General features: G+C 42.6%; 1 protein-coding gene across 1 annotated transcript in view; it reads left to right on the top strand.

Annotated features, from left to right (window-relative positions):
* The window catches only part of DNAH6 (dynein axonemal heavy chain 6), a 621,891-nt gene that overhangs the window by 23,861 nt on the left and 581,139 nt on the right, over positions 1 to 16,891 (top strand). Inside the window, exon 3 of the mRNA XM_069743176.1 lies at positions 10,990 to 11,249. Within this exon, the coding sequence (XP_069599277.1) occupies positions 10,990 to 11,249 (260 nt within the window). The remainder of the gene's footprint in view (positions 1 to 10,989; positions 11,250 to 16,891) is intronic.

The following is a 16,891-nucleotide window of genomic DNA, read 5'->3' as shown; positions in this document are numbered from 1 at the left end:
CACAGAATTCACAACAGCCAGGTCATCTGGCGTAGCACCCCATCACTTTCCTTCTTGGTCAAATAGCCCTTACACAGCCTGGAGGTGTGTTTGTCGTCATTGTCCTGTTGAAATATAAATGATGGTCCAACTAAGCGCAAACCGGATGGAATGGCATGACGCTGCAAGATGCTGCGATAGCCATGCTGGTTCAGTATGCCTTCAATTTTGAATAAATCCCCAACAGTATCACCAGCAAAGCACCCCCACACCATTACACCTCCTCCTCCATGCTTCCCGTGGGAACCAGGCATGTAGAGTCCATCCGTTCACCTTTTCTGCGTCGCACAAAGACACGGTGGTTGGAACCAAAGATCTCAAATTTGGACTCATCAGACCAAAGCACAGATTTCCACTGGTCTAATGTCCATTCCTTGTGTACTTTAGCCCAAACAAGTCTCTTCTGCTTGTTGCCTGTCCTTAGCAGTGGTTTCCTAGCAGCTATTTTACCATGAAGGCCTCTCCTCTTAACAGTTGTTGTAGAGATGTGTCTGCTGCTAGAACTCTGTGTGGCATTGACCTAGTCTCTAATCTGAGCTGCCGTTAATCTGCGATTTCTGAGGCTGGTGACTCGGATAAACTTATCCTCAGAAACAGAGGTGACTCTTGGTCTTCTTTTCCTGTGGCGGTCCTCATGTGAGCCAGTTTCTTTGTAGCGCTTGATAGTTCTTGTCACTGTACTTGGGGATACTTTCAAAGTTTGCCCAATTTTTCGGACTGACTGACCTTCATTTCTTAAAGTAATGATGGCCACTCCTTTTTCTTTACTTAGCTGCTTTTTTCTTGCCATAATACAAATTCTAACAGTCTATTCAGTAGGACTATCAGCTGTGTTTCCACCAGACTTCTGCACAACACAACTGATGGTCTCAACCCCATTTATAAGGCAAGAAATCCCAGTTATTAATCCTGACAGGGCACACCTGTGAATTGAAAACCATTCCCGGTGACTACCTCTTGAAGCTAATCAAGAGAATGCCAAGAGTGTGCAAAGCTGCCATCAAAGTAAAAGGTGGCTACTTTGAAGAACCTAGAATATAAGACATAATTTCAGTTGTTTCACACTTTTTTGTTAAGTATATAATTCCACATGTGTTAATTCATAGTTTTGATGCCTTCAGTGTGAATGTACAATTTTCATAGTAATGAAAACACAGAAAAATCTTTAAATGAGAAGGTGTGTCCAAACTTTTGGTCTGTACTGTATATAAAATGGACTATTAGTGATAGCCTTTACCACATTTGATAATCTGATATGCCTATGAGCTGCTATCTACATGGATTAATTTAAATGTGAATATGAGTATATAGACTTGCACCTGTCACTTTTGTTATTCCTGCTTGAATTTTTAATATTGTTTTAAATTACTGAAATATATATTGGTATTTTCAATTATCCTTTAGTGGAATGGATCCTCTTTCCCTAAATTAAATTATTTGAGGATGTGTTGATATCAGTATCATGTATCAGCAGTATATCTGCAGTTTACCACAGGCGAAGTGCTGCTGAGAACAATGATGCTGTGAGCTCATGTCTGTGCTGCTGGGATTTATAAATGTGGGTTCTATGTAAACCCCATATGCGACACACATATATACACACTTAGAACACACATGTATACCCTGAGCACATACAGTGATGTGAAAAAGCATTTGCCACCTTCCCAATTTCATTTTCTTTTGCATGTTTGTCACACTTAGATGTTTCAGATCAACAAACAAATTTACGGTAAATATTAGACAAAGATAACACAAGTATACTCAAAACGTAGTTTTTAACCCCTTTACACCCAAGGGTGGTTTGCACGTTAATGACCGGGCCAATTTTTACAATTCTGACCACTGTCCCTTTATGAGGTTATAACTCTGGAACGCTTCAATGGATCCCGGTGATTCTGACATTATTTTTTCTTGACATATTGTACTTCATGTTAGTGGTAAAATTTATTTTATATGACTTACATTTATTTGTGAAAAAATGGAAATTTGATGAAAATTTTGATAATTTCGCAATTTTCACATTTTGAATTTTCATGCCCTTAAATCACAGAGATATGTCACACAAAATACTTAATAAGGCCTGTTTCACACGTCAGTGCCTCCAGTACGTGTAGGGACAGTTTTCTCATGTACCGGAGACACGGACACATATAGACCCATTCAAATGAATGGGTCTATACACATGCCAGCGTGTTTTGATGGACCGTGTGTCCGTGTGCAAAACATGACATGACAGACATGTCCATTTTTACCCGGACACAAGGCCTGCCAAACGTCCTGCACACGTGCACACGGAGAACAGTGTACACTGTCCTCCGTGCGCACAGACGGCCACAGGGGAAGCAGCGCTACTGTAAGCTGCTGTTCCCCTGCGTGTGGTGCTCAACGCGGCTTTCATCCATTGTCCCCTGCTCTGCTGGCAGCAGTGTGAACCAGCTGATTTTCCCACGCTGAAGAGTTCATTTTAGTTCAGACTGCCAGGGAGCTCAGCTTCAGTGATGTCACTGAAGCTTAGCTCCCAGCATTTAATTCATTCCCCAGTAGTTTACAGCCGGGAGCGGTCGCATTAGCAACGCTCCCAGTTGTAAACTGTAAATTCCTATAGATATATATTACTGCGTGGGACTGACTGTATGCCGGATAGGTATGGTATATTGTTGGTTTATTATTTTGACATTTTTTCCAGGAGATCAAGGGCTTTGCTTGGAATGGCAGACTAATAAAGATAGGAAAAATGTGTATATTGTTTTATTTCATTAAAATACTTTTTCTTACTGTGTGGTGTGTTTGATTAACCCTTTAAAAACTATAGGATTAATAATGGAGAGGTGTCTTATTGACACCTCTCCATTATTAAGTCGGCTTAATGTCACCTTACAATAGGAAGGTGACATTAACCCCTCATTACCCCACTTGCCACCACTACAGGGCAAGTGGGAAGAACTGGGCAAAGCTCCAGAATTGACGCATCTTATAGATGCGCCTTTTCTGGGCAGCTGCAGGCTGCTGTTTTTAGGCTGGGGGGCCCATATCCGTGGCCCCTTAGCAGCCTGAGAATAGCAGCTCGCACCTGTGAGTTTTGCTGGGTTGGTTGTAAAATATAGGGGGGACCCATTCGTTTTTTTTTTCATTCATTGTCCCCTGCTCGGCCGGCGGATGGCAGCCAGCTTCAGCACCACGCGCAGGGGAACAATGCTTACTGTAGCACTGCTTCCGGGTGGCTGTCCATGTGGTCCTGATGCGGCACACGGGTTGCACATGTGTGCCACACGGATGTATCACATGGACACACGGACACGGATATCTCTGGTACCGTGTTTACCGGTACCGGAAATAACAGCATGTGTGAAATCAGCCTAAGTAACATTTCCCACATGTCTACTTTTCATCAGCACAATTTTGGAACCAACATTTTTTTTTGTTAGGAAGTTATAAGGGTTAAGAGTTAAGGTACCTTCACACATAACGATATTGTTAACGATATCGTTGCTATTTGTGACGTAGCAACGATATCGTTAATGAAATCATTATGTGTGACAGCGACCAACGATCAGCCCCCTGCTGGGAGATCGTTGGTCGCTGAATAAAGTCCAGAACTTTATTTCGTCGCTGGACTCCCTGGAGACATCGCTGGATCGGCGTGTGTGACACCGATCCAGCGATGTCTTCACTGGAAACCAGGGTAAACATCGGGTAACTAAGCGCAGGGCCGCGCTTAGTAACCCGATGTTTACCCTGGTTACCATGCTAAAAGTAAAAAAAACAAACACTACATACTTACCTAACGCTGTCTGTCCTCCAGCGCTGTGCTCTGCACTCCTCCTGTACTGGCTGTGAGCCGGAAAGCAGAGCGGTGACGTCACCGCTCTGCTTTCCAGCTCACAGACAGTACAGGAGGAGAGCAGAGAAGCAGAGCGCAGCGCTGGAGGACAGACGGCTGTAGGTAAGTATCTAGTGTTTGGTTTTTTTTACTTTTAGCATGGTAACCAGGGTAAACATCGGGTTACTAAGCGCGGCCCTGCGCTTAGTTACCCGATGTTTACCCTGGTTACCGGCATCGTTGGTCGCTGGAGAGCGGTCTGTGTGACAGCTCTCCAGCGACCAAACAGCGACGCTGCAGCGATCCGAATCGTTGTCGGTATCGCTGCAGCGTCGCTAAATGTGAAGGGGCCTTTAAACAACAATTTCTAATTTTTACAACACAATTTTTTTTAGGGACCACCTCACATTTGAAGTCACTTTGAGGGGTCTATATGAGAGAAAATACCCCAATGTGACACCATTCTAAAAACTGCACCCCTCAAGGTGCCCAAAACCACATTCAAGATGTTTATTAACCCTTCAGGTGCTTCACAGGAATTTTTGGAAAGTTTTAAAAAAAAATGAACATTTAAGTTTTTTTCACAAAAAAATTAATTTAGACCAAATTTTTTTTATTTTACCAAGGGTAACAGGAGAAATTGGACCCCAAAAGTTGTTGTGCAATTTGTTCTGAGTTTGTTCTGATACCCCATATGTGCAGGTAAACAACTATTTGGGCGCATGGAATATCTTGGAAGGGAAGGAGCGCCATTTGACTTTTCAGTGCAAAATTGGCTGGAATTGAGGTCGTACGCCATGTAGCGTTTGTAGAGCCCCTGAGGTGCCTAAACAGTGGAAACCCCCCACAAGTGACACCATTTTGGAAACTAAATCCCCCAAGGAACTTATCTAGATGTGTGGTGTGCACTTTGAACCTCCAAGTGCTTCATAGAAGTTTATAACGTAGAGCCGTAAAAATAAAAACTCATAGTTTTTCCACAAGAGTTAACTTTTTGCCCCTAATTTTTTATTTTCCCAGGGGTAACAGAGCAATTTGAGCCCAAAAGTTGTTGGGCAATTTGTTCTGAGTACGCTGATACCCCATATGTGGGGTAAACCACTGTTTGGGTGCATGGCAGAGGTCAGAATGGAAGGATCGCCAGATTTTACTGTTATGGTTTGCAGGTACCATGACCCAATGGGAGAGCCCATGAGGTTCCAAAACAGCAGAATCCCCCATAAGTGACCCCATTTTACGAACTACACCTCTCAATGAATTCATCTAGGGGTGTAGTGATCATATTGACCCCATGAGTATGTCACAGAAATGTATACCATTGGGCAGTGAGGACAAAAATAACTACATTTTTACCACCAAAATTTTGTTTTAGCCAAAGATTTTACATTTTCACACAAGAAGTGGGTAAAAATGGCAACAAAATGTGTCCCATAAGTTCTACTGAACGTGACAATACCCCATATCTGGCTGTATAGTGCTATTTAGCCATGCGGAGAGACTTGGAAGTAACGGAGCTCTATTTGCCTATTCAAGTGAATGGGTCTGTGCGCATGTCAGTGTGTTTCCCCGGACCATGTGTCCGTGGGCAAAACACGCTGACATGTCCATTTTTTTATGTCAGCACAGGTCATAAAACATCCTGTACATGTGCATACACATAACACACATGGATGTCATCCATATGACATGCATCGGCGCCGGAGAAGAAGCGTTACAGTAAGCGCTGTTCTCTGTCGCTGGGTGCTGAACACAGCTCTCCTCATTCTTCCCTGCTCTGCCAGCGATAGGCGCGAGCAACGGAGAATGCTGCTAATAACAGTGACAGCAGGAGCGGCGGATGGGAGTATTCATCTGCCGCTCCTGCGCTGTAAATAAATACGGTAATTAAAAAAAAAAAATGGCGTGGGTTCCCCCCTATTTTTGATAATCAGCCAGACAAAACTCACAGCTGGGGCTGAAAGCCTCAGCTGTCAGCTTCAGCAAGTTTGGATATCAAAAATAGAGAGGTCCCACACCATATTTTTAAATTATTTAAATAAATAATTAAAAAAACGGTGTGGGGTCCCCCCCATTTTTGACAACTAGCCTTTCTAAAGCTCAAAGCTAGGGGATGGTATTCTCAGGCTAGTAAGGGGCCATGGATATTTCCCCACCCAGCCTAGAAATAGCAGCCTGCAGCTGCCCAGAAAAGGTACATCTAATTTTGGTGCTTTACCCGGCTCTTCCCACTTGCCCTGTAGCGGTGGCAAGTGGGGTAATAGTTGTGGGGTTGATGCCATCTGTGACATCAAGCCCACGGCTTAGTAATGGAGAAATGTCTATAAGACACCTATCCATTACTAATTCTACAGTTGTAATGTTAAATAAAGGCACAGCCAGAATAAAGTATTTTATTTGAAAAAAATGACTGACACCTTTTATTATTCTTAATTAAACCTTACTTACTGCAATGCCCAATCCAAGCAAAGTCCTCGATCTCCTGTAATAAAAGTAAAATAATAAAACAACAATATACCATACCTGTCCGTCGTTGTGTCCCACACCATAATCCATGTCTGTGGATATACAGTTTTCAACCTGGACGGTGCCAAGATGTGACCACCCTGGCTGAAAACCACTGGTGAATGAGCTGCTTGGGAATGCAGCATCAGTGACTGGGGGTAATGTCATAGAGGTAACCTCCGGTCACTGAGCTCTGTTCCCGCTGGGCTGAGCTGCGGTTACTTCTGTGAGATCCCCGCTAGCACTGTAAGCCGTGAGCTCTCACTGTGCTAGTGGGGATCTCACTGGATCTCATCACAGCTCAGCCCGGCTGGGAACCGAGCTCAGTGACCTGAGCTGGGAACCGAGCTCTATGACGTCACCCCCGATCACTGACGCTGCATTCCTAGCAGCTCCTTTACCAGTGGTTTTCAGCCGGGACAGTCGCAACTTGACACCGTCCAGGTTGAAAACTGTATATTCCCCAGACATGGATTACTGCGTGGGACACAACGACAGACTGGTATGGGTATATTGTTGTTTTTTTTATTTTACTTTTATTACAGGAGATCGAGGGCTTTGCACGAATTGTGTGTTGGAGTAAGTATGGTTTAATAGAGAATAATAAAGGTGTCTGTGTCATTTTTTTCAAATAAAGGACTTTATTCTGGCTGTGTCTTTATTTACCATACAACTATAGGATTAGTAATGGATAGGTGTCTTATAGACGCTTCTCCATTACTAAGCTGTGTGCTTGATGTCACCGGTGACATCAACCCCACAAATATTACCCCACTTGCCACCACTACAGTGCAAGTGGGAATAGCCGGGCAAATCTAATAGATGTGACTTTTCTTGGCAGCTGTGAGCTGCTATTTCTAGTCTGGGGGGGGGGTCAATATCCATGGCCCCTTACCTGAGAATACCAGCCCCCAGCTGTGAGCTTTAGCAATACTGGTTGTCAAAAATGGGGGGACCCCACACCATTTTTTTAAAATTATGTATTTAAATAAATAAAAATATGGCGTGGGGACCCCTCTATTCTTGATATCCAACCTTGCTGAAGCCGACAGCTTAGGGTTGCAGCCCTCAGCTGTGAGTTTTGTCTGGCTGGTTATCAAAAATAGAGGGGAACCCATGCCTTTTTTTAAAATTACCGTATTTATTTACAGTGCTGGAGCGGAAGATGAATACTCCCATCCGCCGCTCCTGCTGTCACTGTTATTAGCAGCAGCAGGGGTGGGCTGATGGGAGTAATAGTCCCATCAGCCGCATCCTGCTGTCTCTTTTATTACCTAAATATAACTCTCATCATTCTCCCCTGCTTGTGCCGATTGCTGGCAGATTAGGGGAGAAGGATGAGAGCCGTGTTCAGCACAAGGCGCCGGGTAACATTGCCTACTGTAACGCTTCTTCCCTGGTGCCCTTCCTTGTGGTACTGATGCGGCACTACCGGAAATATCAGCACATGTGAAAGAGACCTTATAGCAGGTTTTTATGTTTTGCTGCTGTCACACACTAAAAGATGTTTTTTATTGCAAAAAATAGTTTTTGCATCACCATATTTTGAGAGCTATAATTGTTTCATATTTTGGCCGACAGAGTCATGTGAGGTCTCGTTTTTTTTGCGGGACGAGTTGACGTTTTTATTGATACCATTTTCAAGCACATAACATTTTTTAATCGCTTTCTATTCCGATTTTTGGGAGGCAGAATGAACAATAACCAGCAATTCATGAATTTCTTTTGGGGGGGCGTTTATACCATTCCATGTGTGGTAAAATTGATAAGGCAGTTTTATTCTTCGGGTTAGTACGATTACAACAAAACTTCATTTATATCTTTTTTTTATGTTTTGGAGCTTTTAAACTATAAAAAGTATTTTATTTAAAAAAAACTATTATTTTTGCATCCCTTTATTCTAAGAGCTATACCTTTTTTTATTTTTCCACTGATGGAGCTGTATGGGGGCTTGTTTTTTGCGGGACAAGATGACGTTTTCAGTGGTACCATGCTTATTTATATCCGTCTTTTTGATCGTGTGTTACTCCACTTTTTGTTCGGCAGTATGATGATAAAGCATTGTGTTTTGCCTTGTTTTTTTTTATGGTGTTCACTAAAGGGGTTAACTACTGGTATAGTTTTATTGGTCGTTGTGGATGCGGCGATACCAAATATGTGTATTTTTATTGTTTAGATTCTTTTTTCATTAAAATATTTATTTATTGATAGAATAAATATTGATTTTTTAATTATTATTCCTGCGCAGATCATGAAAAATGGGGTGCAAAACCTAGCCAGTAAAGTAGAATACATAAACAAGGAAGAAATATTCTATGGGTGTGCATACCGTTATTGGTCTAGTCTTTTTCTTTCTTGTTAAGGTTTCCACAATCAGTGATGGTTTGGGGAGCCATATCATCTGCTGGTGTAGGTCCACTGTGTTTTATCAAGACTAAAGTCAGCGCAGTCGTCTACCAGGAAATTTTAGATAACTTTATGCTTGCCTCTGCCGACAAGCTTTTTGGAGATGGAAAGTTCATTCTCCAGCAGGACTTGCCACTTGTCCACACTGCCAAAACTACCAATACCTGGTTTAAAAACGACAGCATCACTGTGCTGGATTGGTGTTTTGTTAAGGTTCAAAGAATTGTGATGAATAAATAAATGCTCTCACTCAATTCATCTCAATTGAATAAACTAAAATGAATTTATTTAATAAAAGATAATAATTATAAACAGTCACTCAAAATAGCAAATAATCAATAAAGTCATAAGTCATACATTATATTAGCATGGTAGAAATTCAAATCAACCTTGGTCTCTCTCAGTGTCCTCACTCTTCCATCTCTCTGCCTCTGTGTCCCCTGTCTCAAGCATACCTCCCATTTATATGTAAAAAATCTGTCCATTCAATGTTATCTGAGGCTTTGTTCTATATCATGGAATGTGTACTGAAGCCTTAAGGTACCGTCACACTATACGATTTACCTACGATCACGACCAGCGATATGACCTGGCCGTGATCGTAGGTAAATCGTAGTGTGGTCGCTGGGGAGCTGTCACACAGACAGCTCTCCAGCAACCAACGATGCCGAGGTCCCTGGGTAACCAGGGTAAACATCGGGTAACTAAGCGCAGGACCGCGCTTAGTTACCCGATGTTTACCCTGGTTACAAGCGTTAAACTAAAAAAAACAAACAGCACATACTTACATTCTGGTGTCCGTCAGATCCCTTGCCGTCTGCTTCCCGCACTCAGTGACTGCCGGCCGTAAAGTGAAAGTGAAAGCACAGCCGCTGTGCTCTGCTTTCACTTTACGGCCGGCAGTCACAGTGCGGGAAGCAGACGGCAAGGGACCTGACAGACACCAGAATGTAAGTATGTGCTGTTTGTTTTTTTTTAGTTTAACGCTTGTAACCAGGGTAAACATCGGGTAACTAAGCGCGGTCCTGCGCTTAGTTACCCGATGTTTACCCTGGTTACAAGCGAACGCATCGCTGGATCGCATCGCTAGATCACTAGATCGGTGTCACACACACCGATCTAGCGATGACAGCGGGAGATCCAGCGATGAAAGAAAGTTCTAAACGATCTGCTACGACGTACGATTCTCAGCAGGATCCCTGATCGCTGCTGCGTGTCAGACACAGCGATATCGTAATGATATCGCTGGAACGTCACGAATCGTACCGTCGTAGCGATCGAAATGTTATAGTGTGACGGTACCCTTAAAGCCAAATAGATAAGACTTCACCACCTGGCATCCCTGGGAGCTTTAAAACCTCCAATCAACATATGTAGGCCTATGAAGATCTCTCATCTTTGAAGATAAGTGTAAAGTGTACACTAAATGTAAATTCCTTTGTTTAGACTGACCATTTGGAACAATTGACATGTGGCTGGACAAGTTTTCAATTAGCTTTCTGCTATACTCTTTGAAAATACATATATACTGTATATTATATAACAAAACCAATCAATATCTCTATCATTCGCATTCATTAATTGGAGTGTTGAAATCATATTAATATATAATACAGCACAATTGGCCAGCAAACTCACCTGACCATAACCCCATAGAGAATCTATGGGGTATTGTCAAGAGGAAGATGAGAGACACCAGACCCAACAATGCAGATGAACTGAAGGCTGCTATCAAAGCAACTTGGGCTTCCATAACAGCTCAGCAGTGCCACAGGCTGATTGCCTCCATGCCACACCGCATTAATGCAGTAATTGATTGCAAAAGGAGCACCGACCAAGTATTGAGTGCATTTACTGAACATGCATTTCAGTAAGCCAACATTTCGGATTTTAAAATAATTTTTCAAGCTCATGTTAGTATTCTAATTTACTGAGATAACGACTTTGGGTTTTCATTGTCTGTAAGCCATAATCATCAACATTAACATAAATAAACACTTGAAATAGATCACTGTTTGTAATGCCTCTATATAATATGAGTTCCACTTTTTGTATTGAAGAGCTGAAATAAATTAACTTTTTGATGATATTCTAATTTTGTGAGAAGCACCTGTAGTTTCTTATTTTTGAATTGTTTTCCATTGATGAGATATATATTTTAGTTTACTGCAGTGATTGTAATATTTTTAGTCTTCATCACTAATATACTTTTTATCCTTTAGTTACAGATGGATGTGAGTAGAACTATATCTCCAACTCCACCAAAGCAGCCAAGGACTTCTTTTTCAAGATCTAGCTCTTATAAAAGAGTATCCTCACCTCCAACTAGTTTATTTGAGAGTGCAGAAGATGTCATAAATGCAGACATTAATGACCCCCTCCAGATTATCAGCATACTACTGGGAAATAAGAATTTGGGCTTTCTGTATATGACTCCTGCTGTTCCCAAATCTTCAGTTGAATATGATCCATACAACTTGAGGTACATAGAAGAAAGATTTAAAAATACACTAGTGGCTTTCATTGTTCAATTGTGTAAATGATTTGTTGCATTCGAAATAGCTTTTTTTTTACATTGTGCTGCAAAATTTTGCGTTTGATGGCTATTTTTTGGGGTAGGTTCTATGGAACTATCTTTGTTCTAGAAATGCTCTACAGTAATATGTCTACCTCAGTCTGTGGGTAATTCTATCAATCTAATAATGATTTAGAGATTGGAGATCTGTCTTTGGTAAAGATCTGAATGCTTTGGGGGGCATGGTCCAGTGCAGCATGGAGTAGGATGCAGCACTGAAGGCTCCTTTCCATATTTCTGATTTTATCCTGATACCCGCTGTGTTACACTCACTGAATGTCGGGAGAAGGCGTGTGAACATTTCCGGTGGCTGTAGACTTTCTTTCCAAAGCTCCCAGCTGGCAGAATGACCAACAGGAGGCAGAACAGAATCCTGGGCCACGGTAAGCTCACATGGTCAAGATGGCGCCGGCATCATAGCAGAGGCAGAGGAAGCTAATGCAGCCCTGGCAAGGAGGTGGGAAGAGGCTGCGAAATTAGAGCCGTTTGCCCGCATGGAAATCGAGACTGCAAGCACACATTTTATCTATGTAATGCCAAAAGACCCCACTGCTCATAATTTTTCAAGAGATAAAGTGGAAGAACAACTGATACCAGAAAAATACGTGATACAGGACATTTTGGGAACAAACTAATCAGCAGGCTGCTGAGGGTGAGGGCTCACCCAAGTCAACAATAAAGGATGTGTTCTCTGTGGTGTCTTTTTGTAAGTCTACATTAACTACATTGACCCAGCAGATAGGTATTTTAAAAGAGGACATGTCTAATATCAAGTCTGATATGGGATTATTGAGAGAGCTGGTGCTGTGGAGGAGAGAGTGGGCACTAATGAGGACGATATCCTGAATGTGCAAAGGGTCCAAACTAGGTCAGTCCAACGTATATCTGAGCTGGTTGCTAAAACAGACTACCTACAATACCACATGAAAAGTAATACTGTATATACTCGAGTATAAGCCGACCCGAGTATAAGCCGACCCCCCTAATTTTGCCACAAAAAACTGGGAAAACTTATTGACTTGAGTATAAGCCTAGGGTGGAAATGCTGCAGCTACCGGTGAATTTCAATAATAAAAATAGATCATTATTTCCCCATAGCTGTGCCATATAGTGCTGTACGCCGTTCATTATTGCCCTATAGCTCTGCCCCATATAGTGCTCTGCACCGTTCATTATTGCCCTGTAGCTGTGCCCCATATGGTGCTTTGCACCGTTCATTATTGCCCCATATCTGTGCCATATAGTGCTCTTGCACCGTTCATTATTGCCCTATAGCTCTGCCCCATATAGTGCTCTGCGCTGTTCATTATTGCCCTATAGCTCTGCCCCATATAGTGCTCTGCGCCGTTCATTATTGCCCTATAGCTCTGCCCCATATAGTGCTCTTGCACCGTTCATTATTGCCCTATAGCTGTGCCCCATATAGTGCTCTGCACTGTTCATTATTGCCCTATAGCTGTGCCCCATATAGTGCTCTGCACCGTTCATTATTGCCCTATAGCTCTGCCCCATATAGTGCTCTGCGCCGTTCATTATTGCCCTATAGCTGTGCCCCATATAGTGCTCTGCACTGTTCATTATTGCCCTATAGCTGTGCCCCATACAGTGCTCTGCACCGTTCATTATTGCCCTATAGCTGTGCCCCATATAGTGCTCTGCACCGTTCATTATTTCCCTATAGCTGTGCCCCATACAGTGCTCTGCACCGTTCATTATTGCCCTATAGCTCTGCCCCATATAGTGCTCTGCGCCGTTCATTATTGCCCTATAACTGTGCCCCATATAGTGCTCTGCACTGTTCATTATTGCCCTATAGCTGTGCCCCATATAGTGCTCTGCACCGTTCATTATTGCCCTATAGCTGTGCCCCATACAGTGCTCTGCACCGTTCATTATTGCCCTATAGCTGTGCCCCATATAGTGCTCTGCACCGTTCATTATTGCCCTATAGCTGTGCCCCATATAGTGCTCTACACCGTTCATTATTGCCCTATAGCTGTGCTCCATATAGTTCATTATTGCCCTATAGCTGTGCCCCATATAGTGCTCTGCACTGTTCATTATTGCCCTATAGCTGTGCCCCATATAGTGCTCTGCACCGTTCATTATTGCCCTATAGCTGTGCCCCATATAGTGCTCTGCACCGTTCATTATTGCCCTATAGAAAGCTGTGCCATTGTCGCTGCTGCTGCTGCAGTAAAAGAGAAAAAAAAACACACATACTCACCTCTCTTGCTTGCAGCTCCCGGCGTCTCGTTCCGGCGTCCGGTCCCGGCGTCTCTCTGCTCTGACTGATCAGGCAGAGGGCGCCGTGCACACTAAATGCGTCATCGCGCCCTCTGACCTGAACAGTCAGAGCGCAGAAACGCCGGGAAGATGGAGCGGTGCCCGGCGGCTGGAACTCGGACAGGTGAATATTACATACTTACCTGGTCCTGGCGTCCCGCTCCCTCTGCCTGTCACAGCTGGTCTTCGGTGCCGCAGCCTCTTCCTCTATCAGCGGTCCCCGCACCGCTGATTAGAGAAATGAATAGGCGGCCCCACCCCTATGGGAGGTGGAGCCGCTTATTCATTTCTCTAATGAGCGGTCCCACGTGACCGCTGATAGAGGAAGAACTGCAGCACCGAAGACCGTGGGACGACAGGGGGAGCGCCAGAATCGCTGGAAGCAGGTAAGTATGCCTCAGCGCCCTCACCCCCTCACGCGCCGACCCTGCCACCCACCTTGACTCGAGTATAAGCCGAGAGGGGCACTTTCAGCCTAAATATTTGGGCTGAAAATCTCGGCTTATACTCGAGTATATACGGAAACTTAAGAATAATAGGTATCCTGGAAACATGGAATTCATGGAAAACTGGCTTAAAAATAAGTTTGGGATTGATAATCTTACATCTTTATTTGCTATTGAACGTGCGCACTGGGTTCATTCAAGACCCTTACCCACTGGGCATCCCTCTCATCCAATGTTAATCAGGATTCTGCACTACAGAGCCCTTGATACCATTTTAAGATGTGTGAGAGACATACAGAACCTGGGGGCAAAATATCATTTTTTCTGGATTTCTCCACGGAAGTTCAAAAGCTAAGGATGAAGTTCACTTAAGTAAAAAAATGACTGTCTTATTTTATGTTGTATCCGGAACACTTCAGAGTAGTTTACAGAAGCAGAGGAAGTCATGAAGTGGCTTGACCAGCACGAAAGACAACTACGCTTGACAGCCGCGTAATTTTTGCAGATCTGGAAAATAGGACTGCCAGAAAAATATATAATGGTCCTGTGGGTGGGCTTTTTCTTTTTCTTCATACTCCCTTGAGTGAGGGAGAGGTAGGAGGGGGGGATCTTTCTTCACTTATGAATACAGCTGGACTCTGAGTTTAATTGTCCAATTGTTCAGCCTATGGTAATATTTAATATATTAGGATGATTAATCATTCTGTTGAAGCATATTGTTACTTTGTTTAAAATGTAATGTGAAACTCTTTGATAAGAAAAGTAGTAGAGGGGTAATACCATAATGGGATGCATTTGTATACACCTTTGATATACAAAGACAGTCCTTTAATCTGTGCTGGGAGTAGATTTGCCCTCTTGCAGTGGGGGAGAGAGAGATTATGCCTGTTGCACTTTTATGTGGGGAAGGGCAGGGAGGATAGATATTTGATCAAAAAGATTCTACCAATCCCAATTTATTACCCTGCTGCATTTAATAAATTGGGATTGGTAGAATCTTTTTGATCGAAGGGCGGGGAGGCATAAGGTAGAAGTTTTTTTTAATCCCATTCTGTGTTGTCATATTATGGTACAATATATTGCATAGTTTGTAATAAATAGAGTAAATACAGTTAGGTAATAAATAAATTAAATAGTTGGATCCTGAGTAAATCTTTTGATGTCAACCAAAATGTCAGGCACAATTGAAATTTAAGTTGGAATGTCAGAGACCTCCTAGACGGAGTTAAAAGGCTGCAATTTTTCAGTATATTTAATCCTTTAACCCTTCTATAATTTGTCTTCAGGATACACACCTTACCAAAGAGGGAACATCCTTGGTGAATAAGAGATGGATGGAGGCTAGCTATCATTCTGTATTTTCATCTTATTCCAGAGGGGTGTCTATATTGATTCATTTGGAGGCCCCTTTTGAATTAATATACAGTACAGACCAAAATTTTGGACACACCTTCTCATTTAAAGATTTTTCTGTATTTTCATGACTATGAAAATTGTAAATTCACACTGAAGGCATCAAAACTATGAATTAACACATGTGGAATTATATACTTAACAAAAAAGTGTGAAACAACTGAAAATATGTCTTATATTCTAGGTTCTTCAAAGTAGCCACCTTTTGCTTTGATGACTGCTTTGCACACTCTTGGCATTCTCTTGATGAGCTTCAAGAGGTAGTCACCGGAAATGGTTTTCACTTCACAGGTGTGCCCTGTCAGGTTTAATAAGTGGGATTTATTGCCTTATAAATCGGGTTGGGACCATCAGCTGTGTTGAGCAGAAGTCTGGTGGATACACAGCTGATAGTCCTACTGAATAGACTGTTAGAATCTGTATTATGGCAAGTTTTCAGCTCTTTCCACAGATTCTAGATTGGATTGAGGTCTGGACTTGGCCATTCTAACACCTGGATATGTTTATTTGTAAACTATTCCATTGTAGATTTTGCTTTATGTTTGGGATCAATGTCTTGTTAGAAGACAAATCTCTGTCCCAGTCTCAGGTCTTTTGCAGACTCCAACAGGTTTTCTTCAAGAATGGTCCTTTATTTGGCTCCATCCATCTTCCCATCAATTTTAACCATCTTCCCTGTCCCTGCTGAAGAAAAGCAGGCCCAAACCATGATGCTGCCACCACCATGTTTGACAGTGGGGATGGTGTGTTCAGGGTGATGAGTTGTGTTGCCTTTATGTCAAACATAATTTGTCATTGTTGCCAAAAAGTTTAATTTTGGTCTCATCTGACCAGAGCACCTTCTTCCACATGTTTGGTGTGTCTCCCAGGTGGCTTGTTGCAAACTTTAAACAACACTTTTTATGGATATCTTTGAGAAATGGCTTTCTTCTTGCTACTCTTCCATAAAGGTCAGATTTGTGCAGTGTACGACTGATTGTTATCCTATGGACAGACTGTCCCACCTCAGCTGTAGATCTCTGCAGTTCATGCAGAGTGATCATGGGCCTCTTGGCTGCATCTCTGATCAGTCTTCTCCTTGTTTGAGATGAAAGTTAGAGGGACGGCCGGGTCTTTGTAGATTTGCAGTGGTATGATACTCCTTCCATTTCAATATGATCGCTTGCACAGTGCTCCTTGGGATGTTTAAAGTTTTGGAAATCATTTTGTATCCAAATCCAGCTTTAAACTTCTCCACAACAGTATTACGGACCTGCCTGTTGTGTTTCTTGGTCTTCATGATGCTCTCTGTGCTTCAAACAGAACCCTGAGACTATCACAGAGCAGGTGCATTTATACGGAGACTTGATTACACACAGGTGGATTATATTTATCATCATTAGGCATTTAGGACAACATTGGATA

This window comes from Ranitomeya imitator, chromosome 1 (assembly GCF_032444005.1).
Source record: "Ranitomeya imitator isolate aRanImi1 chromosome 1, aRanImi1.pri, whole genome shotgun sequence".
Taxonomy (NCBI): Eukaryota; Metazoa; Chordata; class Amphibia; order Anura; family Dendrobatidae; genus Ranitomeya; species Ranitomeya imitator.
Note: the sequence above shows the minus strand (reverse complement) of the source record. Positions and strands in the feature narration are given on the sequence as shown.